Source organism: Melospiza georgiana, chromosome 1, assembly GCF_028018845.1.
Source record: "Melospiza georgiana isolate bMelGeo1 chromosome 1, bMelGeo1.pri, whole genome shotgun sequence".
NCBI classification, from domain to species: domain Eukaryota; kingdom Metazoa; phylum Chordata; class Aves; order Passeriformes; family Passerellidae; genus Melospiza; species Melospiza georgiana.
In genome coordinates this window covers 30,064,487-30,089,882 of record NC_080430.1, presented here as the reverse complement: position 1 = coordinate 30,089,882, position 25,396 = coordinate 30,064,487, and the positions used below count along the sequence as shown (strand labels likewise).

Here is a 25,396-nt window from a genome sequence, read left to right as displayed (position 1 = left end):
CCCGCCCAAACCACTGCCGGCACCTCCCCGGGGAGGAGAACCGAACGAACCGCGGAGAAGTCAAAAAGGGGAGAAAAAAGAAAAGCGTAACGCGTTTCTCGACTTGAAAACAAGGGATAAAAGCGGACAGGCTCCTTCTCTCTGGCAGCACCGCGCGGGAAGCTGAGGGAGGGCGAGAGGCTGGCACGCAGTGCCCCCCATCCCTGGGCAGGAATGGTTCGCCCCGCAGTCGGCCCCGGCAGGGCGGGGCTGCGGGCGGAAGGCTCCGTGAGGAGCGGGGCGGGGGCGGTGCCGCGGGCGGGGGCGCTTCGGGCGCCGTCCCGGGCTGATCCCGCCTTACCCTGCGCGGGGGTCGCGATGGCTCCCCTCAGGAAAGGCGACCTGAGCGCGGAGGAGAAGGACTTGCTGGCAGTGATCGCCACAGGTGAGCCCTCCCGGCCCACGCCGCTCGCGGCCCCAGGCCGCAGCTCCCACGGGCCCCGCTGGCCGTGCCCCGGGAGGGGTTTCGTGTGCCCGCACGTTGGGGGCGGCGGGTGCGGCGCCGTTACCGGCCGCTCGCCGCGGGCTCCCCTCGCCCCCACCGCGCTGCTCGGGTCACGGCGCTGAGGGCCGCTGCCTCCCCGGCCCGCCTGCGGGCCGTCACCCTTCTCCTTCTCCCGGGCGGGAGAGCGGCTGTTCCCGGGCGGGGAGAGCGGCGCTTCCCTCCCGGCAGGCCCGCGACACCCGGGCAGTGCAGCGGGGGGCGCGCTGCGGGGCTGGGGAAGCTCCGCTGGGCGGGTCTAACTGCCAGGGAAAGCTTGCATCTTACCGGCAGGGTCTGTGGATGTTTGCCTCATTATTGGTGTTAATGTCCACTGCCAAAAAAAAAAAAAAAAGAAAAAAAGTTTTCTTGGGGGTAATCCAGTCTTCTAGCGTGCTGTGAGGTTTTTCCCATGTGCTGTTGTCAGACCAGGGCGTCTCTGCAGACATGTTATTCTCACATTTTCAGCACTTGAGCTTGTTTGGGGTGTTGTGCACCTCTCATCCCTTATAATGTTCTATTTTACTATTCCTTATAGTATCTTGTTCTCTTAGAGAGAGGAGAGGAGAGGAGAGGAGAGGAGAGGAGAGGGCATCAATGTCTCTCTGAAGGAAGGGTGTCAAGATGATAGAGCCTGGTGCTTCCTGGTGGTGCCAAGCAGCAGGACATGAGGCAAGGGGCAGAAACTGATGCACAGAGAATTCCACTTGAATAAGAGGAAGGATTTCTTTACTGTGTAGTTGGCCACGCACTGGAACAGATTAACCAGGGAAGTTGTGGAGTCTCCCTCACTGGAGATACTCAGAACTGTCTGGAATTCTGGCAATTCTGTGCCATGTGCTCTGGGCCTGCTTGAGCAGGGAGGTTGGAGCAGATACCAGGCTACTGTGGTCCCTTCTAACCTGACCCATTCTGTGGTTTTACATTTCGTGTGAGTGTCACAGTTTCATTGCACTGTCACACATGTCTGTTGCCAGAGTACTTTCTGTCATTTGGGTTCCCTGGTCCAGCAACATGAATTTCATAACCCCAACTAAATAGTTACCCTCCAACTGGTATTTTGAAAATCATGAGCAACATTCGTTAGTTGTAAGCAAACTACAACTGCTTTGTGTTCCATGCATTTCTAGATGTAGTTTCCAGGCAATTTGAACCCATGAAAGTTTTACTGCAATTTTGGTGCTTCACTCTCAGTTGTATTAAAATGTTCCTTTGTGTCAGAGGCACAGGCATAGGACAAGGACGATGGGCAGTGAATTTATTGTGGACCAGAACCAGTTTGATTGACTCACTTTAATAAGAGTTTCAGACCTTGGTCTTGCAGAAACCTCTGTCTAACTTAGCTGATGCTTCTGATAAGGGTGGTGGGATAATTCAGGTTGGGAGAGGCCGCAGGAGTTCTCTAGGCCAACCTCCTGCTGAAAACACATCAGCTGTGAGGTCAGGTGTGATCACTCAGGGCTTTATCCTGTCAGGCCTTGAAAACTTCCAAGGAGGAATGCTGTACAATGTCTCTGGGCAATCTCTTTGCCTTGCTGGGCTCATAATCAAAGTGGTTTTCCTTGTCTCCAGTCTGAAGCTTCCTTTCATTTCAGCTGCTGCCTGTTATCTCTTGTGTTCCTACCATGCCACCACTATGAGGAGCCTGGCTCCAGCTTTCACCTCTGGCCAGTTCTGGAAGTCTGACTTTCATCAGTGTAGTGTCTTGTTTGAAAATCCTTCAGTGTTTTGTCATGCAGAACTCTGAGTTTGTAAATGCAACTTTGCTTTGCTTGTATTAAAATTTGCTTGGAGATCAGCCCTTGAAGACTTTCTCTTACTGATGTTTGTTCTTTGGCTGGGATATTCTTCTGAAAACTGATCCAGTTCTTCAGAAGCTTCTAACATGTTTAGAATATGTTACTGGGGGGAGTAAGTTAGTTGATGGTTCCCTGACTGCCAGTCAGGAATCTTTATTAAGTGTGTGAGATGACTCAGGTAATTGTCTTTTTTTCCTGAAATCAATGAATTAAAAGAAAAATGGTAAAAGCCCATGTAGTGTAGTTAAAACACATCAAAAAGCCTTATGAAAATAAATTACTTCTAGTATTTTCAATGGGATTTTTTAGCCAAAACTGAAGTTGCAAGAGCTGTTTTGCTGAAACATTGGTGGATGACTTCTGAAAGAGTGAAGATAAACATGAAAATAATTAAAATAAGTGTTGCAGTGCTTATTTTTATTAAGCACATCACTGCTGAAAGAGCTTTGCTGATGATTGAATCAGTAATTAGAAGTTTCTGTTAATTTGCAATATTATTCTCCAAACTCAGACTCTTGGAATGTTCTTTTATTTCTTTGTGCCTGTAGAAGCTGTGTTGGCAATATCTGAATTGTCCTCCAATGGGCTTTAAATCATGTTCTTAGACCTGTGGCTTAGCCAAAAGGATTTTGGTAGGGAATTGAAAAATAGTAGGATGGTAGAATTGAAAATCAGGTGCAGCCTGTTTTTCCTGGCACACTTTTTTGTCAGATTTCAGTCTTCTTATGCATTTGTCAGTTTTTAGAAATGTCAATGATCAAGCTACCTGGGTCCTTGTCCTTTCTATCTCTATTCTCTATTAGCAAAAAAGCAAATTCATTCCACTTTTGTGAATGTGTTAGATTGCAAATTTCAAATTGAAATAGGAAAAATGATGTGAGTAAATGATGAAGCATGTTTCATTCAAACCAAAAAGTCTTTAAAGTGAGGTATTTTCTTTTTTTGAGAATGTAGACTGCTCTTTTAGACAAAAGAGGCCCCAGAAGAGATGAAAGCACAACATTTGTTAAAATGTTCAGTATCACGATGCTCATTTGGAGCTGTTCATGTGCTGTTTATGTGAGTGTCCCATTTTTGTGTGTGTAGGTCAGTTACTGCACAAAAAATGGATATTTACTTGTAGTTCATGCTTTCCAGCTGCTCTTTGATGTTGTGAGTTCTTGGTTTTACCTTCTAAAACATAACACTGTTCATTCCTAAGCTTCTTCACTAAGTGCAGTTAATTTATTGGTGGTTAATCCACGTCCTAAGCAGGTAACATACAAAGATTTTGATTCTAATGAGAAATGGAAATGACCATTTTCCTCCAGATTCTCAGTTTATTCTGTTTCTCATCTCCTTTTCTCTCTGTGTCTTTTTATTTGAAGGAAACACTGAGGAGGCTGGAAGGCTACTGGGGAGCAAGAATGTCCGTGTGAATTGCCTGGATGAGGTACTGCAAACCTGTGCAAGCATTATGCTGAGTTTAATAAGGAGAATGCTAGCTGTGAAGGCCTTCCTGTTGTTAAATAACATTTCCCTAACAGCAGTTGCTATAGCCCTGAAAATCAGAGTTACTCTCAAGATATTTCCAGCATGCAGCTGAGTAATGAACCTTTGAATAGTTCTTACTGTGTTTTAAAGAAAGGTTAAAGATTAATGTTACTTAAAGTACCACACTGTATTTTGTCTCAAGTTCCAGCCTGAGCTTTTTCTGTAAGGTAAGATAAATGCTGCAGCAAAACACATGGGGGTGCTCCCTGACTTCTTGTCACCCTCACAAGCAGTGAAGTCCCTGTGCTTGTCCCTCAGTGGCAGGCACAGCACCTGTCCAGTCCCCATCCCATGCTTGGGTCTCGTGGGCATATTGGAGGGTGAGTAGCTCCATCAGAAATGGAACCACAGCCTTTTATACAAATGGGTGTGGTAAACATGTACCAGATTAAATCCTGAAGTGCTACCTGGAGGTGGGAATAAGGTTGTGAAGAAAGGAACCTTATGTGATGTTCATGTTTCCTCTTATTTTTCTTTTTACAATGTTTTTCTAAAGCATGCAACATTAATATGAAATGTAGCATGCAAGCAAAACTAATTCCCCATCATGCATGTTAAATCTACATGTAATTTATCCATTTAAATGTTAATCTGTGGTTGTTTTCACAGCTTTATAATTTCATAGGTATCACTGGGAAATTCTGGGAATGTGTCTAGTTCGGCCTCTGACTCAAAGCAGCTTCAGCTGCAGGGTCAGATGAGATTGCTCTGAGTTTTGACATGTCTGGCCTTGTAAATCTCTAAGGATGGAGACTGTAAAATATTACTGGGCAACTTGTTCTAGTCTCCTGCTGTGATTTTGGTGAAAAAGTGTTTCACTTGTGTCTGAACCTCAGCTCAGGCTCTGTGTCTCTTGCCCTCCTACCACCATAAGTGAAGAGTTTATCTTCTCCCTGTCAGCTCTGGCAGGCTGCTGTTGGGTCCCACAAAAGCCATTTCTTCTCCAGGCTGTGCAAGCCCCTCCTGCAGCCTCTCCTCACTGCACAAGTGCTCAGGTTCCTACTGTGTAGTGGTGGTACTGCATTGATTTTGTTGTGGTTTATCCATGTCTTTATTGCACTGGAAGGCTCAAAATGGGACAGGGTATAGTGTAGATGTGGCCTCATAAATGCTGAATGGAGAAAAATTGCCAGTTCTTCTGCCAGGTATCTTCATGGCATGTTGTTAGCCTTTTTTTTCTCCCAACAGATCAATTTTCTGATTGTTCTTAAGTTAAATACTAAACCTGAATTTCTAATGTATGAATTTCAACAAGTTTCTGTAAAACTAGTCAAGCTTTACAGTGAACTTTTGGAACCCAAGACACAATATAAGTCTGGTTGTAAGTGTGCATTATTGTATGGACATCAAAAGGTTTTCCTTAAGTGTAGTTGCTGGTTGTGCTCAATGATGGCAGCATTGCTGCAGTATTAGTGCAACATCCAGGATTAGTGTTAAAAGGATGTGGCTTATTCAAAAAAACATGTCTGAGTTATGCCTCAGGCTACTGTTGTAGAAGAAATAGAGTTAACAGTATTTACCTAAGGCTCCTATCTGACTAAATACAAATAAGGCCCATAAAACTTTATGCAATGGATTTCTTGCAGACTCTTTTTTTACTCCCAAGAATGGTGTGCAATCATGCTCATTAAAGAGGAGAGGGTTCAGGTTTCTTAAATCCATCAGCTATTTTAGTGTTACAATTTTTCTTTTATAACCCATTTGTGCTCTAATGTGTTATTCTAATATGCATACATAAGTTTGTGTGAAATCCCTGTTAAACATCAGCTCGGTCTTTTATTCATTGTTGCCACAACTGGAGACTGCTCTCAGTGCATCAGGTCTTATTTTTTTTTCTGTTGCCTTAGTTGCTTATCTTGAAATTCACATTTACTTTACTACTGTTACTTACTTTGTTAATGTTAAGAAGTAAGGAAGCCCTGAAGATGGAATGCTTAGGTATTAAAGTGGGAGCTCAATTCAGTAGGAGTTCATTTCCATCCTTGAGGACTTTTTTTACATGAAGAATTCACAGAATGAGCCCAGGTTGAATGTAATTCTGTCTTCCAGCTGTGGTACAGCAAGCATGCAATCACAATTTAGTAATTTTGGACTGAAGAACTCTCAGCATCAGAAGCAGGTTGTTGTATGGTGAACTTCCTAATTTAAAAAGAACCCACACATAAGCTGTTCCTTTCATTTTTAGTTTGACTGTATATTCTAATTGCTTGGATCCACTTTCTTGTAGATTAAAAGCTACTAACAATCAGCTGTCTTCTCTCTGTGTACCTTTAGACAAGGACCAAGTCACATTTTAACATCTTTCAGATGCAGTGACCTTTTAAGTATCTTGCCTAAAGTTATGTTTCTGCAGCAAGTGAGCTATAATAGTGGCTCTTTTTCAAATTCTTTCCAGTTGTTTTGGCTTCTTACTTCAAAAATGTACATAGGAGCTGAATGCAGTATTTCAGCATTGCTTCTGCTGTTGGTACATTTATTTAAAAATAAAAAAAAAATTACTTTCTAAGTCTGCTTGCTTTTCCTGCTCTTTTTCCAAGACTCCCTCATACCCTTCACCTCCTGCTGTCTGCTGAGCTCTGCTGGGAGTGTCAGCACAGAGTAAGATCCCTTCACTCAGACAAGTTTCCCAGATGCCCATCTTCCAGAAGGTTGGAGATATCCAGCAGATACAGTCTGTTTTTTCTCAGCACCCTTTCTGACCAAATCAGTTGTTTTGTTGTGTCTTAATCACTGTCTTTATGAAAACAAGTGCAATGGCTTTTCTGCAAAACTGGTCTTTAACAGTCTGGCAACTTTAAAACTTCAGGGACATTTAAGTTCAGGTGTCCTCAAACATTGGAACAAATAGATGGGCTGTAGAAATGGATGTAAAATAAAATCAAATATATTTAACTTAAATGCACACTTCTTAGTAATTTTTTAATGGAGTGGTTGATAATTTGGAAACTTAGTATTGAAGAAAGTTTTCAGAACTTTTCTTTGCTCTGAGAACACAGAGCTTGTAAATACTGTGACTTTTTGTCAGCACTTTGCTGACTTGAACTCCATCTGCAGCATGTGGCTAAAATATTTCAGACTGATATAGAAAGGCAGGCTCAAGGAAGCACATGAGCTTTCCAGCTGTGGAAGTTTCCTCTGGTCATGTTGGTAGTTAAGGTTGCAAGGGAGTAGTGGAGTACTTTATCCCCTGGTTTCTACAGATCAAGCCAACAGACTTGACCTGAAAAATACATCATTTTTCTCTCTTTAAAATAACTGTAAGGTTGTTCATAATCTTCTTACAGAACTATCATCTGGCATTAGCAGCATTAATTTTTTCCTCTAGTTTGGTAATTGAGCTGTTCAGTTTGGTAATAGATCATTTAGAAACAGACTGCTTCTCTATGCTACAGAACCAAACATTTCCTGGGAATTCCAGCAGCAGCCTGCTTATTCCTGGCTGAGATGGGAGTAGCTTCACTCATAGTGAGTGTGTTCAATGGAGGGGTTCTCAGGTAATCTGCCTTGCTATCCTAGTGTGAAAATCCTATGCTAGCAGAAAATGCCAGATCCTTGGCCCTTGTTGAGGAGGAAGGGGTTTGTCTTTTGATGTTTTTTACATAATACTTCAAAATACACAAACCAAAGAAAATTCCACTGCCAGTAAGAATTATCTGGTTTCAGTTCAGGTTGCTGATTGATGTAGGCTTTAACTTTTCATCACTGCAGATGAACTGAACGATCATCAGAGGAATCTAATGTGTTACATATGTGAAACCAAGAGCTGAGCGGGATGACTGTAAAGGAGAACTATAGCTGTGATCGACACTTAGTGAACAGTATTTCATATTCTAATTAGTCCATACTTAGCTACAGCTAAAATTATTTGTGCATGTAGCTGTTGACCTCCTTCCAAATCCTGCTTTTAGGAAATTTGAGATGTGTAAGGGCAATCTTATTCAAAAGCTTGAAGGGTGAGATTTCTAGAGGCTTTCATCCAGTGAAGAATCAAGTTGTATTTCTAGACTAACAGCATTCAGTACAAGAGAGTTGATTTTTGAAGAGATACATCAACAAGTATTTCTGCCTTGTAGCACCTGTTCTTTTTGCATCATTTTTAACCATTCCCCAAATACTGTCTCAAGTAAAAGTCAAACCCAGAGTTATGTGTTTTGTTTGTAATTTTCTGACTTGAACTGTTGCCTGAACCTGAAGGGTAAAATAAGACACTCTTCTGTGTTAATGTGGGGCTGCATTTCTCATTGGAGGAATGATTCCAATTCTCCCTGGAGAAGGGAGAGGTGGATGCTTTAATATTGCTGGCATACAGGTGTCTACAGCACGTTTTCAGCTAGGGTTTTGACAGCCCTTTCACTTTCCTTTTTTTTTTTTACTTTTCCCACTCTATTTAAATAGCTGGTGCTCACATGTGCAATGCCTTAGTGTACCCCAGTAGCTGCTGAGGGACTGCTGCAGTGTCATCCAGCCTGTATGCCACATCTTGGCAAGGTTCCATGCTTGAGAAGAAGGGTGAAGTGAGCATGGGAATGTTGGGAGCACTTGGATTGCACTTTTTGCTTGAGTAACACAGGTTTATGGGCTACTGCAGTGGTGGATTGTTATCGTGTTAGCCACAAAACAATACACTCATGATGTCTGTTCTTAACACATAATGAGTGTTTAAATGTTCACAGAATTGAGAGGTTTTGTGCCAAATATGCACATGTCACTGGAGTGGGAGATAGTGTGTATTTTTTGTTTGTTTGTCCCACTTCCTGTTCCCTACTTGTCCTATGTTTCTCCATTCCTCTGGTTGATGAAGGTTGAGCAGGAGTTTTGTTGGAAACTTCCTTTGTAGTTCCTAGGAGGCAGAAGGTTGCTTTTCCATTTTATTATCTTCATGAATTTGTTTTTATTCATCCTGTTCAAGCACACCTCAGCTGGATGCTGAAGAGAGATTGATCTGCTTTCTTCTTCCTTTGTGCTGGTGGTGGAGTCCAGCCCCTCCCTGGTTCTGGTACTCATCTGTCTGCCCCTCCACTGACCCCATAGTTCGTTGTTTGGGGTTTTTTCAGTCAACTGACTTCCCCTCCATGGCAGCAGTTCTTGGAATCCCATTCCTCTGTCTGCTTTTGGGCTATTTTCAGCATGAGGACCTGGGAAGGATGGTCTGTAATGGCCAGGCTGGCTGAGCCCTGTTGTGCCAGTGGGGCCTTGTTGGTTGGTGAGCTGGAGAACCCAGTCAAGAGAAGTGCCAGGTAATTTTTAGAGGCACTAAAAATGCCCCTAAAATGCCTCTAAAAATGCCTCTCCAGCAAACTCTATTCCTCTTGAATGGTGAGACATACAGGAAATACTTGCAGCCCTGCAGAAGAGAAGTTACCATGTAACATACCTACCAAAAAAAGAAAGCTGGGAAGGATTTACTTTTGTCCTGGGGAGTAAGATTAAAAAGTTTGATTTTTTTGGTCAGAAAAATGTTGCATGGTAACAGCTAGAAAAAGGATCCTTCATCTGATGTTTTGTAGTGGAAAAAAAATTTGTTTCATCTGTATGCTTAATAAACCATCTGCAAGTTTTGTCTTTTATGTACGTTGTATTGACAATCCAAATGTCATCTGTGAGAAAACAGTGTTGCTGGACCTGTCTTTGACATTCAGGCTGAGAAAACTATTTGCAGTCAATCCAGTTTCAGTGTGGGGACATGATACAGGACACTCAGCATTTCCAGATAAATTTGTGTCTTGCCTGACCCTCTTGTTTGCTGTGAATGTGAAAAACTGATATTAATGTGACTTCTAATCCAATTTTATAGCAACCATCCACATATTTTCTGCCTGATACGTTTTTTTGATTCACACCACAGCCTGACACTTCCAAAATTAAATCAAAGGATTTTAAAAAACAGTTTTCTGGCAGGAGAGGATAAAACAATCCTAGTTCTTTACTTTGTCATATAATCTTCAGATCTTAATTGAAACAACTGGCTTTCAAGATATAACCAAACTAAAAAGTCATTGTTTTTTAAAGATCTTTCTCCCATCAAAAACTGTGCTGTGTTTGTATTCCCTTACTGCAGTACCTTTCTGTGCTGCTAAGGGAGACAAATCCCTACTGTGACTCCAGGCTGGGATTGGCCTGTAAAGTTGCTTTTGATGTAACATTATGAAATGTAATATAATAAAATACATTTTATAGTAGGACAGAAAGTATTTATTCAACATTTGAGACACCCCAAATGAAATCTAGGAAAAGCAGTCTGTTTCATATTCATGAAGGGATCTCTTTAGTTATTTTGGATCTTCAATGTCATTTTATATTGCAGTTTACCAAAATTTGTGGGTTACTAAAATATAATGCATCAAGTAAGTACTTTGTGTTATTTTCAGTTAGGATGGAGAGTAATGAAACTGTAATACCTTAAAATTATTATACTTTTAACTTTTCCAACTTCCCTCACCTTTAGAAATTTTTTGAAAATTATACTGGTAAATTAAACTTACTTGGGTTTCACTCAGTCATAAATTGAAACAAGAAATACATTAAGGTTCAAACTGACAATTACAGTATTTCAGAGCATCACATTACCATGCATTTACAGAGATGCAGTAATGTTGTACATGAGTGTGCTCAAGCCCACAGCCTTGACTGGCAAATAAAGGAACAGAACATCATTTTGATTTTCTTGAGGGACAGACTAAAGCGCTCTCCTGACATGCAGTGCTGGAGTGTGTTCTTGGACAGCTGAAGTGTCTTGGCTGATAACATGAATTCTGACCTGATGTTAAGTGAAAACAAACAGCATATTGGAAAAAGCATACTATATTCTGAAAATGGAGTATCATGCAGTTTTATCAACCAGCAGCATGTTTCTCCCTGCCCTGGAAGAGAGATAGAGAGAGAGCCTGCACTAACAGTTCACCCTAGTTCTGAACATTTCCCCAGGGGTTTGCCCAGCTTTACCTTTATAATCCCACCTCAGTCCTCCTGTGCTGAAGTGAACATTTTTGTACTGGGGCAGTTGAGCAAACCAGCCAGGTTTGTCCCAGTCTGACAAGAGCTGTGTGTCCTTATGAGGGCTGTCAGAGCTCTGGCTGATCATGGACATGGTGCCAGGATAGCAAAACTGTCAGTAATCATGACTAAAAATGAGCAAGATGGGTTTCAGAGACTGAAAGTCTTTGTAATGTTTAAAACAACAAGAGCCTATTTCTAATTTTCTTGCTGCTTATCATATAAGCCACAGCAGGGGAGAAAAGAGTAACATAGGAAGCTGAGAAATTTTCTAAACCAAGCTTTTCCAACTGGCAGAAACATTAGCTGTCTTCAACACTAATGTCTTTCATGAAAGGACAATGATAAATTGACTGTAAATGGTTTTCATTTGTTAAACCATGCTCTGTTTTCAGATCTATAGCACAGCAAAATAAGAAAACTGACATGGAAATCTGCTGCATGTTAGTAACCATATTTTTTCATGAAGATTTTGTGAGGGTTTTTGGTAAATAAAATACTACGTGAGGCTTTGGTAGTTATATTGAATATGTATGGCCAAGTAAAAATGATCAGTGGTATGAAGATCAAGAGATGTAACATTCTTTTTTGTATGCTACTTGCTTCTCCTTCCTTTTGCCAGCATGGCATGACCCCTCTGATGCATGCAGCCTACAAAGGGAAGGTGGACATGTGCAGGTTGCTGTTGAGACACGGAGCTGATGTAAACTGCAATGAACATGAGCATGGATACACTGCCTTGATGTTTGCTGGACTTTCAGGTAACTTCTTACTACACTCAGATCACTGATTTTTATGACATTAATGGGTACAATTTGCCATCAGTTAGTAATTTAAAAGTGTTGACATGCTTTTATTTTTCAGGTTTGCTGTTATTTATATGAACCATGCAGCTACATTTTGTACAATAAAACCCTGTGGGCAGTGCAACAGGAGAGCCTCTGTTCAGACACATATGAAAATTTATTTTGTTCAGCATTTTGAGGCATGCAGTCTACTTGTCCTGTACCTACTTTGTCCTGTTTGTTTGAGATCTCAGCATTCACTTTCCTGGGACAGTTTTCTCACTTAGAAAAGAAAACTGTGCAGTCTTCTTACTTAGACTGTGTTACACTGAAAATGACGCTGCACCAGTAGCTTTTGGTAATATATAAGACTTCTCAATCCAGTATTTTTCAAATTTTGTCTTTCTCCTACATTATTTTTTTTTCAACTGTTGTGTGGGCTTTTAAAAATGTATTTAGTAAATTTTAAAACCACACTTTCCCAAAATAATTTTCACTCTCCTCTTACATTATTATTTTTTTCTTGGGCATGTTTATAGCTGTATATATCTTCTCCTGTCTCAAGTGGTGGTTTGCATTTTCCTCTTGCTATTCTTTTCCCCTGATGGCTGGTAAAGTAATTTCCTTGAGTGAGAAAACAATACTACATTAAAACATTGTTCCTTTTGGAGAATATATTTGATTTGGGAATATTAGGTTATTTTAAGTAATTTCTTTACTAGGCCACTTATGTCTTACCAAAAATTAAATTCTAGGGGAGTCAGGGTTCTTAGCAGGTAGAGTTTAAACTGCCTTCATTCATCATAACTATTAAAAAGGCTTATGTGTGTGCATGAACCTTAACTAGATCATCAGATTGTTTTTCAGCTACAACGTTGGTAAAAAGATTTGTGAAATTCCAGTGTTCTGTGGTATTGAGCAATATCACAGCTGCAGCAGATAGATGAGGACAAACTCTTAGAGGCTGTTAAATGACTGCAATTTTATAGAAAATGCTGTATTTTTACCATTTTCTCACAGCTGAGCTTTTAGCCTGTCATCCTGGGTGTGAAAGCTTCTAAGTGTTGACTTTAGAGTCTGTTATTTGTGAGCACAAAAGGTACATGAGCACTACTGACGCAGTGACTTTGTTTCTAAACATTCATTTTCATCCACCATCCCCTTTTTGTATTCACTTTTCTGTACTTAGCATCTGCACAAAAATGGATAAAGTAAGAATACCTTTGAAAGCAGAACCAGCAGGAGTGGTGACAAGTGTCCTTTTTTAGTCTCTGAAGGGCACCAATTAAGTCATCTAATCTTCCCATCAAATTTTAGCTCCATTTTCCTTGGTATTTAGCCCAGTCTGAACACCCAGTTCCCACTGGAGAAAGGAACAATCTGTTCTGTTCTCTGTGTTCCTGCTACATCATAGTCCTGAATGTGTTTTTCTTCTTAGAATAGCAAATGTAGTTGAACTGTTAAACTAGATTAGTAGAATTTCCTTCTATACTGCTGTCCCGAGGGACCAACCTCTAGTGTAGCTACATGAGTAGCACTCCCATAAGCTCCACAGGAAGCTGAATGTGCATTACAGAGAGCAGAGTTGCACTTGCTGGAACTCTAAATAAGCACATGCCTTTCTCTTAATTCATGCTTAAAATAGTGACATTAAGAGCATTCATTTTCCTCAGTGTTGTTCCTGGTCTTCAAGAAATTTAGTACATCTTTTTCTGAAGCATAGAGAATTACAGGTTCTGATTTGTCCTTACTCATTCCCCATATCTTTCCTGCAAATTCAGGAAACAAAGAAATCACCTGGATGATGTTAGAGGCTGGAGCAGAAACTGATGTTGTCAACTCTGTGGGAAGGACAGCTGCTCAGATGGCTGCTTTTGTGGGTAAGATGAAAATTATTATCATTTTTTGAACTCCTAAAGAAGTGAAGTGTTAGAGTCTGATGCTTTTTCTTGGAGAAACATCATTTAATGACTTATTCTGAACTGACATGTTGTTGATCTGTATTTTCCACATCTCATCCTGTAAGTCAATTTGTGTCCTATTCCCATGTTTGATTTCCTGAAAACACAGATGATCTTACCTGTGAGAACAGATGCTACACAAGTGTGTACGTTTTTGTAATGCCACTGCTTTGGAAATAGTAAGAGGAAGCTGGTTGCGCTGGAGGGATCCAGAGTGCAGCACCAAGTGCTCACTGGAGCTTCTCTTGTGGGAAAGGATGACTGTAGTGCCAGGAGTTAGGAGCTCAGCTGAGCTTTGCAGCTGTGTGCTGGCAGCATGCCACCCCCTGCCCTTCTCCCTGGCTTCTGGGAGAGGGACAAAGTCTTGGAACCTCTTCTGAGGCACTCACTTCTTACTGACCTGGACTTCACTGGAATAAGAGAGAGATTTATCATTCCAGCATGTGAAGTAATCCCTGGCAAAACATGCAATAGGCTTTTTTGCTGTTGTTTTTTTCTCTTTTTTTTCTCTTTTTTTGTTTGTTTTTTAAGCCCTTTTCAATTTTTTTACCCTCCTTGACCATACTAGGTTTCTGGCTTAATGTCCCACTTCGTCTCTAGCAGGGAGAATTGATAAAATATTATGAGGTTAAGTGGAGTCATTTTCAATGGCCCAGCTATTCCAAAAATGAGCACCTGTATTTCCTTTCAAACACAACCTTCTCATGGTATTTGAATGCCTGAGAATTCCCTTTCAAGTGCTTTTGGTGGTCTGAATTCAAGGCTACCTTGCCATTTAGATTTACTTCCTTGAACAGTGATTTAGTGCTGTTTCACTTTCCATTATCTTATTCTGCTGTTTTAAAGAAGAAAAGGCTGACATTGCTCACTTGAAGTTCAAGCAGCCAAACCTTAACTATTCATTTAAGTATCAGAGAAATCTATTCCTATTAATTCTCCTTTGGATTTGGAGAGTCTTTCCCATGTGATGCTGTATGAAGTGAATGGGGAATATTATCTCCAAGAGAATTTTTAAGAATTCTTGTAAAAATCTCATCACATCACCAAGGTAGCATAAATATTTTCAGGCATACTGAGATACACTACTCTGTAATGGTCTGAACATTGGAATCTATTCCTGTTCCTTTTTTATTCTTTGTCCAATCAACATTAATTCATCTGCCTGTATGTGGGAAGTGAGGATATTTCTTCCCCTGTCATTTGTCTTACACTGTGCTCTATTAGCTCAGAACTGTCTCTTCTAAAACAGTGGAGGATTTTATACGTTGGAATTTGATTGGCTGTGTCTTCTGGTGGTTATAGGATTAGTGCCAAGACAAATCAATCAATTTAAAGAATGTGGTCCTGAACTAGAAAAGATAAGTTTTACTTTCCCTTTAGTCAAGTAATCCATTGTATTGTCAGATGTAGAAAACAAGAAGAGGGTGTAATTTTTCTTCTCTTGTTACTTTCATTACAGTCCTTTTATTTTTTGTAAACTTTAAACTTGTTCTGTTCTTATAACTTCTCCCACCTTAGGTTAATACAGTAATACCTGCTTGCAGATCTGAAAGCTTATGAATCTCAATGCAAATGTCATTAATTTCAAAAGTACAAAGTGGAAAAATCTTATCTTGAAAAATTATATCACCAGCATGAGACTACTAGCATAGTATAATCTGGGGAGAAGTGACTATTCTCCTAGTTGTGGCTAGGGAAAAAATGCAGGAAGCAGACAGGATATTCAAAATTAATTTTCATGAGGCCTTTCCCTGCTGGGAGTCACTAAGTTAATAACACTTACTGAAGGTTAGAGCTACACACGAGAGAATGACAAGAGTTGCCTCTTTGCTGTGCAAAATATATCATGCAGAGCTCCTTTGCATGTGGGTAATTCTCACTTGTATTGCTTATATTACATTTGGGTTTAGGTGGTTTTGGTTTTCTTGTTATTATTTCACTGGTGATTTTTTTTCTTGTGTGCCTTTAGGTCAACATGACTGTGTGACTGTCATCAACAACTTCTTTCCACGTGAAAGGCTGGACTACTACACTAAACCACAAGGCTTAGACAAAGAACCAAAACTGCCAGTAAAATTAGCTGGGCCTCTGCATAAAATTATTACTACTTCCAACATGCATCCTGTTAAGGTGGAGTAATATGCAAATTGTATGTATTTGTTGGTGTAGGAGCAGTTTATTTGTGTCAGAAAGCCTTCTGCTCTTCTGCAAGTTCAGCTGAGATCAAAAGTATTATCTGCTAATTCAGCTACTTCTGAAAATGAGAAATAAGCAGGCTCAATGTTCAGATGTGATTAAAAAATTATTTCAGTGTTTGTATACACCAGAATCTTGAACTAACACCTTTGATTGGAGAGATTCTTACTTCTTATATCAGTAACCATAAATAGCTGTCTTTTTTGGCTTTATTACTCAGCCCCACTTGAAGTGGAAACACAACAATTTCCAATCTTAACAAAATCTCATTGTTCTCTCAGTGCTTTTCTCAGCATGTATCTTCCTACCTTCATCACTGGTTTGCCACAGTAACATCTACCACTGCTGCTGTTTCTGAAAGTATGTGCAAGAGAATGTTTATTTTACTTCCCAGGACATTGCTGACAATCATGTCTTTTATGGTTTGCTCCTCCAGTGTAGTTCAGAGAAATGAATACACCTAAATTCAAAAGCAAATTCCTTGGGCTTGCCAGTCAAAGTCCAGCATTTGTTAGCAGTTTCCAGCCAGGTATCTACAATACACAGAGACAGTAGTGCACCAGTGGCAGCTAATTGAGTGACTAGAGCACACAGTTTCCTCTTAGACTGTTTTATCCAGTGCTTTACTAGGCTACAGGAAGTACTCTACAATTATGTGAGGTTGATGTGTTCTGTGCAACTGCTTACATCATACAAGTCCTTAAACCGTACAAGACTGTAGTGTTCAAAAGGAAAGAGATTTTAGGATAGTGTATGTAGTTTCTGCAACTTTCTTTAGAAGTAGTTTTGATTCTTCAGGTTCTTATTCTAAAAGAAATAAAACAAACTTGCTATTTTTAATACTAGTTTTAGTTGTAAATGTTTTCTTGTATGGGAACTGTGATTACAATATGTTGAATAAAAATGGTTAATAATGACTGGGAAAAGAGAGGGAGGACTGCATAAGAAGGAAGTAGAAGAATATTAGAAATTCCACTGAAATTTAGCTACAATGAACTATATAAGCTTTAATACCAATGCACAAGTCTTAACTGGATTACATTTTCTTCAATCTTCTAGATCGTGTTGCTGGTGAAAGAGAACCCTCTGTTGGCTGAAGTAGAAGCACTGCAGAAATGTTACAGGGTTCTGGATCTCATTTGTGAGAAATGCATGAAGCAGAAAGACATGAATGAAGTTCTTGCTATGAAAATGCACTATATCAGTTGCATCTTCCAGAAATGTATCACATTTTTAAAAGAGCGAGAGGATAAACTAGATGGGTTTATCAAAAGGTGAGTATTTCTACAGAGAGGTCTCAAAGCACATGTATGCCCTGGAAAAAGACAACTGAAGGAATAGATTGGATTGGTTTGGATAAAGGCTATGGCAAATAACTTGTTAAGTAATCCCAGCTGAATTTAGATCAGGGTGGCACTGTCTGCCTTTTTTCTGTGTCTGAAGTGACACTGTCCTTTCCTGGGTAGAAAGGAAACATTCCTGGAATTTCAGTTCTGCTTTAACTGGTTAGAACTTGGCATTTACATATGCACCATGAAGCAGCAGACAGCAATGTGTGATTGAAAAAAAGGGGAGCGATAGGCTTGAAAAAAGAACAACTCAGTGTCCAGTATGGTTCATCTGGGAACATTTCTTGTGCCATTTTGCTCTCCAGCAGTCATGCAGGTTGAGATTTTTTTTTTCAAAAACACCTAAAGAAGTGAGAATTGTAAATCCCACAGACCCTGGATGAAACTTATCCTCTTAAATAACTTAGATAGATCTTCAGAATCTACTGAGTTACAAACCAGCTGCCTGATCGTACATATCAAAGCGACCTGACTTCTTCTTAGAAGGACTACATTCCCCATACACCACTGTGGATTTTTACTGAAATCCTCTGTGAGACTGAAAATAAATTATGAAGTCAGCTTTCACATATTGAAATCAAATAGTTTATCAGTGATCCATATAAAAAAACAGTAGCCAAAGAGGCGTAAGGATTATAACATGTTATTATAATGAAGTGAAATTTGCGTTTGAAGGTATTGTTCATTTATCAGTGTTTATTATGACAATGATAATTTTTAAACAGCACAAAGCATTTTGATATTTTAATCAGATGTTGATAGTAGATAGTATACTTACAGATTATTATTTTTCTCTGTGGTTTATTTGGTAAGTCCTGCTTTCAGAGCATTTATATATTGTGTATTTAATAATGACTGTGCATTAGAATAAAAACACTTCCATTTGCATTTTAACATATGAATTTAACATATGAAGTTGCCAAATTATTATGAATTCTTCTCTATAATCTGAAAGGGGACAGAGTATAGCATGCTGTATGTATTTGTTCTTGAATATTTACCATGTGATTTCTGATTTTATGCATTTTAAAAAATTTAGCCTCTTGAAAGGGAGAGATAAAGATGGTTTCCCTGTGTATCAAGAGAAGCTAATTCGAGAAAGTATCCGGAAGTTTCCTTACTGTGAAGCCACGTTGCTCCAGCAGCTTGTGAGAAGTATTGCTCCCGTTGAAATAGTAAGTAGTTTGAGTAGGAACCTTTTCCTGTCAAGAAAATCCTTTCTCAGTGACTTGCATAGTAAATCCAGATTGAGACATCTTTCTGTCCTCAGCTTTTGCAACATATTACAACCCTGAAACCCTTAAGCAAAGGGTTTGATGTCCCTAAACTCTCTGTATCTGGATTTCACTTTTTATATTGCAGGAAAATGGTCTAAATTACTTCAATTAGTATTCTTTTCATGTGCCTATAACAAATGCATAAACATCTCTGCTTTTAAGGAAAACTGATGCAATTTTATCTTGTCTCTGAGCTTTCTTTTCCTCCTCTGGTATGTCTGTTCAGTTTTTCTATGCCAGTTCACTTATTGAAATGGTAGATTCAGATAAAAAATGCAACTTAATTTGCACTCTGTTTTCACAATGTCTAAATTCAGTTTGATTGAATAATTTCCTAGATTTAATGCATTCATTTGTTTTATTGTACACAAGAAGTTGGTAATATATGATGGTAGAAACGCTCAGTGGGGTTCCTTTTATCACAGAGAGGGAGAGCAAAGATGATGCAATGTGCAGCATAATTTATATCTCAATTAGGCAATCAAAATTACAAGTTAAAAATCTAACCTCAGTTGTCCTGTTAGGTCTTTGCTAGCACACACTTCATTTTAGGACTCTTTATTGCTTCATAATAAATTTTACACAAGAGTGGCTGTTCTTTTTTAAGCATGTTCCCTCTGGTCTCTGAGAGCGAGATGTTGTACGCACAAACACTGGGGAATTGGAACAATCTTGTGACGTGTTTGGATTATTCAGAGCCAATTAAAAATAGCCTCCATTTTAAGTGGCTCCAGGTCTGCTAAAATGTCCTGAGGCTTAGTGCAGTCTCTACTGTTTGCCTAAGCCAGGAAGATAAACACAGTGTGAAAACATAAGCCATTGTGATGCATTACAACTTGCTTTAGAGTAAACATTTTCTTTCCTGTTGCTTTTTTCTTGGGAGAGCCTGCAGTCTTTCATGCCTTTAAAGCAATGATGGTTTATTCCATTTGATTTCTGTCCATTATGCAGAGCTGCAAAGAAGGACATACTATAATTTCTATTTATGTGTAAGCCTTTGACCTTTGTCATTGCACAATTACTTGGATTCAGTCTGGGCGTCTCAGTGTTGTCATAGTAGTTATGACTGTGCATATTCCATGGTAGTCTGACAGTTGAAGGAATTACTTAGAGCCAGAACAACTTGGCACTGTTCCTCAAATATTTACTTAAACCTTACTGCTTGCATTGCATGAGAAGGAGGCTGCAAATAACATCTAAATAGTAATACGCAAATAATTGAAAGTTTCAAGTTTTGACCGTTTGGTCTGTAGCACCTGTGTGCACTGAGCACAACAGTGACAAATGAAACATTTATTTTGTGTGCCAGCACAGAGACTGAGCTGCAAAAATCTGCTGCATAGGATCTACAGATGTAAAGAATGTGGAGTTCATGAATGACTTACAGAGGAAATACTAGAGAAGCTCAGGGCTTACATTAACTTCACATACAGAAGTTTATCTAAAGACAAATATTAAGTTGTGCATGTTAGTTGAAGATCTCTGATTTGGTTTTATGATTTTTACTGCTGCAGCAGCTTCAGTGAGACCGACGCTCATGTTCACCGTTTCTGGTCTTCCCTTGCACGTCCCTCTCTGCACCAGTGCTGCCTTTTAATCTCATTTCCACTCTTGTCTTTCAGGGCTCTGACCCCACAGCTTTTTCTGTGCTTACACAAGCGATTACTGGCCAAGTGGGTTTTGTGGATGCTGAATTCTGTACAACCTGTGGGGGAAAGGGAGCAGACAAAAGATGCTCAGTTTGTAAAATGGTAAGAACAAAAAAAATAGTTGCACTGAGGTGATGAGGATTTTGAATGCTTCTCTATTCACTGTGTGTGTAGGCTTAGGAAGAATGACATGCATGCCTGCACTGAAGACGTTCAGGCCATCTACTTCTGGGAAAGATGCCTGAAATTCACAATTAGGAAGGAGTACTTGGATTTCCGAGTGTGAACACTTAAGAATGAAGAAGAAGCAAAAATTCTCTATATTTAGAGTTAATAAAAAACTGCTCTTTATAGATTCTTATATAGGTTAGAGCCACTCCATATAACCTTAAAAATTGCTTAAAAATAACATTAAGTACTATACATAGACATTTAACTTGCTGCACTAAGAAATGTGAAGAAATTCTTTTCATACGTGAAAATTAATTGGTAACTCTGGTAACTTTTAGGTGATGTACTGTGACCAGAACTGCCAGAAAATACACTGGTTTACCCACAAAAAGGTCTGCAAGACCCTGAAGGAAATTCATGAGAAACAAGAACTAGAAGCTGCCAAAGAGAAAAGGAAACAAGAAAAGAAGCAAAAGAAAGGTTAGGATCTGTTGTTCCCTTGCTGAAACTAATGCTGTGTTAACTGCATCACAAAGAGCAATTTAACAGGTCTTAAAACTGTAACAGCTGAGGTTGGGAGAAAAATCTTTGATGAAACATAACAGCAAAGCTGAGTTTGTTGGGATTCTGGCCTTGAAATTTACAAGTGCTGTATACTTTCCAAATGTAGTTTTTAATGATGCAGTTACACAGATTTCTACAATGGAAGCCTTTTGATTCACACTGCACTGTTTCAAAATCCAGATCTTTAATGCTGCTCTATGTTTTATTGGAGGTGTTAAGACAAGTTGGATAATAAGCAAGCAGCCTGCTCCTTCCAGTTGCAAAGGTTAACATAGATGTTAAATCTCCCATAATACTTCTCTTCATAATCACAGTATCAAGTTAATTGTGTTGTGTGCTTCGAGTGTGAGGAAAGCAAGCAGTAGTCTTTAAACTGCTCATGGTGGTTTTCTCCCTTTGAGAAACAAGTAATTAAAACATAATAACCTAATAAACACTGTATTGCCCCTTCCCATGTTTCTCCAAGTGAAATAATAGGAAAGTAGGGGATGAAATCACTTTTTCTCTTTTACAACTCACTGGATTTCTGTTCCTTTGTTTTAAGGATTGTAGAAGTGCACTGCACAAATCATGTTGCCTTACAATGGTAATGTTCACTTCAGCTGTACTCAAAATAGCAGGATATAAATCAGTAATGAATCAGTAATAATTAAAGTTTTCAACAGTTTCCTCAGTTGATCCTGTTATGAGAGCTGCTGTTGCATGAGATCAGGATGACTGTGGAAATTGGAGACAAGGATATTAGAAATCCCTGGATATATTGCATACCAGTACATCAAAACATAATGGGCTGTGAGCAGTGATGCCTCACGGGCTGTCCTTTTCAGAGGGAGGGGCAGGATCTTGGTGGATGGCTCTTCTCCCTTCCTGCCTAAAAAGGGAAGCTAACATTTTGTGTTATGTTTCTCCTCCTCCATTATCTACATGTTAATCTTCATTAACTGATTCAAGTAGACAGCCAGCACATTACAGACCTTATCCAATTATGCACTGTTCGTAAGACACTGAAGTCATCTGAGCTTCAGGTCACCTTGTGAATGGTGGTGTATCAGAGCATTTCATATCAACAGCAGTTTTATTTCAGAAAGTTAGTAATACCCCCTACAAATCCTGTACATCAGGAAACTAATAATCAACAAACAAACAAATTCAACAGCTGCAACTACAAGCAAACCCATGAGTTTAAGTGTTTCTGCTGTACAGGGGCGAGTGTCAAGAAAGTGCCCGTTTCAGCCTGTGCTGAAGGCTCTGAGCTCACTGCCACGTAAGACTTTGGCAGGGCTGTGGCTAGCTGCCTGTGACTGTTCTTGGCTGGCTATCAATCACAGCACCCAACAATAAACCAAGATATAACTACTTCTCCCAATTAGGCTTTCCCCTCCTGCTTTTCAGAAGTCCTAGCATGTAAGCCCTACTTAGTCGAATCAGGTGAAAAAAGTTATTTAACACTTATTTTTTTTTCAGAAAACATTGCTTGAAGAGTAAAGGTGCAATAGCTTATTCTGTTCCATGCAGTCATGTTATGAATTTTAGGATGACTCATTTCAACCAAAGTTCAATGTTTTTAAGCACATAATTTCTTCAGTCTGTTTTATGCAGAAATGCTTCCTATATAGTTGTGTCCATGTCTTTTTGATTTAAAACAAACCCCACCTGTACTCAGTGTTTAACTGCCTTGCAGCCATTCTTTGAGAAGCTGGTGATAAGTATAGTGTGTTTGAATTGAAAGTTAAAAGAATATAGTATCTTACTTTGCTCCTCTCTATAGCATCACGTTGGGTGCCAAAATATTGGAGTATGATCCCAATATTAGCAGGTAGATTGTGCCTGGCCCTGTCTGACCCTTGCTGCTGGGCCAAAGGTGGCAACTGTGGTGTTTCACCTCAGAGACACTTTTGGCTGGCTGGATGTTGCAGCTGGGCACTGAAACAAGTCCAGGCTTGTAGAAACTCAGTTTACCTCAAGTGGGAAGGCTTCAGGCTAGGGTTAAGAGGAAAAGGAGACCGACTCTGTTGGAGAGTTTATATCCAGAGTTTTATTCCATGGTCACAGACACCTGAATCTTGGTAACAGCTCTAACAGAATCCCAATGACATGGACCTGGCTGAATTTAAGCCCAGGGACAAGGGGAGGAGAAGAGACAGGTGAGCACCAACCAGGTGGGAGGAGGAGGGTCTCAGGGACAAGGGACACTGAGACAGGCCAATGACCCTAGGCCTGAAGAGAATCCTTTGAACTTGACCAACCACACGAGGCCTTGCTGGGATGTTAAGCCTGATTGACAGAACTCACTCAGCAAGGGGGTGAGGGGGAAGGGAGAGAGGTATTGCCACAGCTGGGAAGGGACTGGGAAGTAAAACAGGAAATTGCACACACTGCAACACTCTATAATAAAAAAAAAGGTAGTCTGGCAAAAATGGAAGATAAATTAATGAGAGCTTTGTATAGGGTTAGTTCCAGAGTGACCTTATAGCAACTTAAGTAAAGCTTTAGTGTTTTGGGTTTTTTCAATTAAGATTTTCTAATTAAATCACTTCTGTAATTGATGCAAAGTATCCTAGTGTTATTGTTTCTCAACAATAAAAATGTTTGCTTTTAAAGGAGTTCAGTGTTTATTAATTGTGTGATTTCTCTTTTGTTCAGATGAAATGCAACAAGTAGAGGCTAGTTCTACAAGTGAACAACAGTCAGATCCTGGTCCAGATCCTACAAAAAACGAGGATCCAAATCATCCTACTGATGGAACAGAAGAACCTGAACTTACCAAAGAGATGGAGGCACTAGCCCTGCAACCTGAAAGTCCACTGGAGAGTGAAACTGCCTTAGATGACATTGATCTTCAAAAAATTCAAGATTCTGAGGAGTAAGAAGAGGGTAGGAAGGGACTGAGAGTTCTCAAGGGTACTAAAGAATTTTTAATGCTGACCATGTCTGAGTTCTTGGAGCATGGCTTATGCAAGACTTCTTTTAAAATACAGAATGTCTCTGTTCATCAAGAGATAGAATACTGGCTACTTTATCTCTAAATACTCCAGGTTTTGTTGTAAATTGTCAAGATAGGTATTTATTATCTGCTAAAAATTAGTGGCATAGATCCATCTGTATGTATACCAACATAAGCCCAGTGAAACTCTTGAGTTTCTGTGGTTAATGAGCCACATAGTGAAAAATGAACAGCATTTGATTTGGATTATTCATGTTTTCCAAACTTAAAACTTACTTTAATTGTAATTTAATTTTTTTTTCTGCAAGTGCATAGACCTGTAGATAAAAGCACTGGAGGGCCAACTATTAAATTGCTTTTTTTTTCAGCACTTTATGAAGCTTTATCTGAAGGAATTCAGTAGCAATTAAGTTTCTGAAGATACTCATCTGAACTCCCAGTTTTTCATGACATTACTGTAAATATTTTTGACTAGTCAGAGCACAAAAATAATGTCTATTTTGTGGCAATTGTAGTAAATGAAACTGCTGTTCCAGGTGTCTCAAGCTGATGGTGAAATGTGTATTTCACTATTGATTTGGTTAGAAATATTCCAAAGTTTAATGAAGGGAAGACCAGAATGACTCAAAATATTTTGACTGACAAGAATAATGCATTCTTAATTTTTCAGGTAAAGATGCCTTAGAGCACAGTGGGATGTTGCTTGTGAATTATTTCATAAACAAAAAATGCTAAGTATTTTTCATGCTGAACTGGTCACAGTGAATTAGATAAGAAAATTCATGTGTCCATTGAAACAACTGGGATTTCACTTTGGCTTTCAGATCTAGAAAATAGCTCCCCTCAACTTCATTTTTCACTCAGATTTATTTCTGTGTCTCATGAAATCAATGGGAATGCCACAACTGAAAATATCACTTGCTGCGTAGGGATGGCAAAATTGGAAACTTATTGTCAGCTGAATCAGTGGTGTTTTAAAAATAGCAGTATTCTTCTAATTAGAGGAGTAAGGACCATCCTCAAAACAGAGAAAACACTCTTAATTTTTTTTACTATTTAATATGTTGAAAGTTTTTGTTTAATATTCTGAAAACTGTAAGAATGAGGATACATAAATCCACCTGTGCAGGGAATGTACTTGTGTTTTAATTTCAAGGATTAGTAGATTGTGATGAATAAAGGGAATTTTTTTAAAAGAAAGGGGCTATGTGGCAATTATGTTTCCTGTGTCTGTAACATGGTGACATTCTCCTGTGACATGCAGGGGACTCCTGTAGCTTGAGTATACAAATTTAACTTCTGGACAATTGGCAGGCAAGAAATGCCTGCCTGGAGCTCAGATGTGTAGTCATGCTGTAGTCACCCTCCACTCTGGGGTCTGGGAATGCAGAAGTGCTGCTGCCTCCCTGTTCCATTCACAGCCTTTGGAGCTCTCAGGGGTGTTGCTGTTCAAGGATTCTCTGAAATCCATCCCTTCAGGGCAAAAGGGTCAGGGTTTTGGAAGTGTGCTAAATCCCCAGCACCAATCCTGCTTTCATTCTTCCAATGGTGGAGCCTTGCTCACAGGAAATCTTTGATTCCCCATCAGACCTCATCTCCACCCTGGTTCCTGCAGGAAAGCTGGACTAGATAAGCTCCAGAGATCCCTGCCAACA

General features: G+C 39.7%; 1 protein-coding gene across 1 annotated transcript; it reads left to right on the top strand.

Moving 5' to 3' along the window:
• Positions 1-213: 213 nt before the first annotated feature.
• On the top strand, positions 214-24,956 carry ANKMY2 (ankyrin repeat and MYND domain containing 2). Its single transcript, XM_058033484.1, has 10 exons — positions 214-424; positions 3,687-3,751; positions 11,468-11,606; positions 13,412-13,510; positions 15,561-15,721; positions 16,847-17,061; positions 18,176-18,311; positions 20,036-20,164; positions 20,572-20,713; positions 23,441-24,956. Exons 1-10 carry the CDS (start codon positions 214-216, stop codon positions 23,662-23,664), a joined length of 1,521 nt encoding a protein of 506 aa, XP_057889467.1. The 3' UTR covers positions 23,665-24,956.
• The last annotated feature ends 440 nt before the right edge of the window (positions 24,957-25,396 follow it).

What these genes read in the sequence shown, in the direction of transcription:
- ANKMY2 (XM_058033484.1), top strand. Translation starts at nt 214, where the DNA reads ATGGTTCGCCCCGCAGTCGGCCCCGGCAGGGCGGGGCTGCGGGCGGAA. An exon ending in GATGTTTGCTGGACTTTCAG is followed by an intron (nt 11,607 to 13,411) that starts GTAACTTCTTAC and finishes CTGCAAATTCAG; the next exon opens with GAAACAAAGAAATCACCTGG. An exon ending in GTATTGCTCCCGTTGAAATA is followed by an intron (nt 18,312 to 20,035) that starts GTAAGTAGTTTG and finishes CTTGTCTTTCAG; the next exon opens with GGCTCTGACCCCACAGCTTT.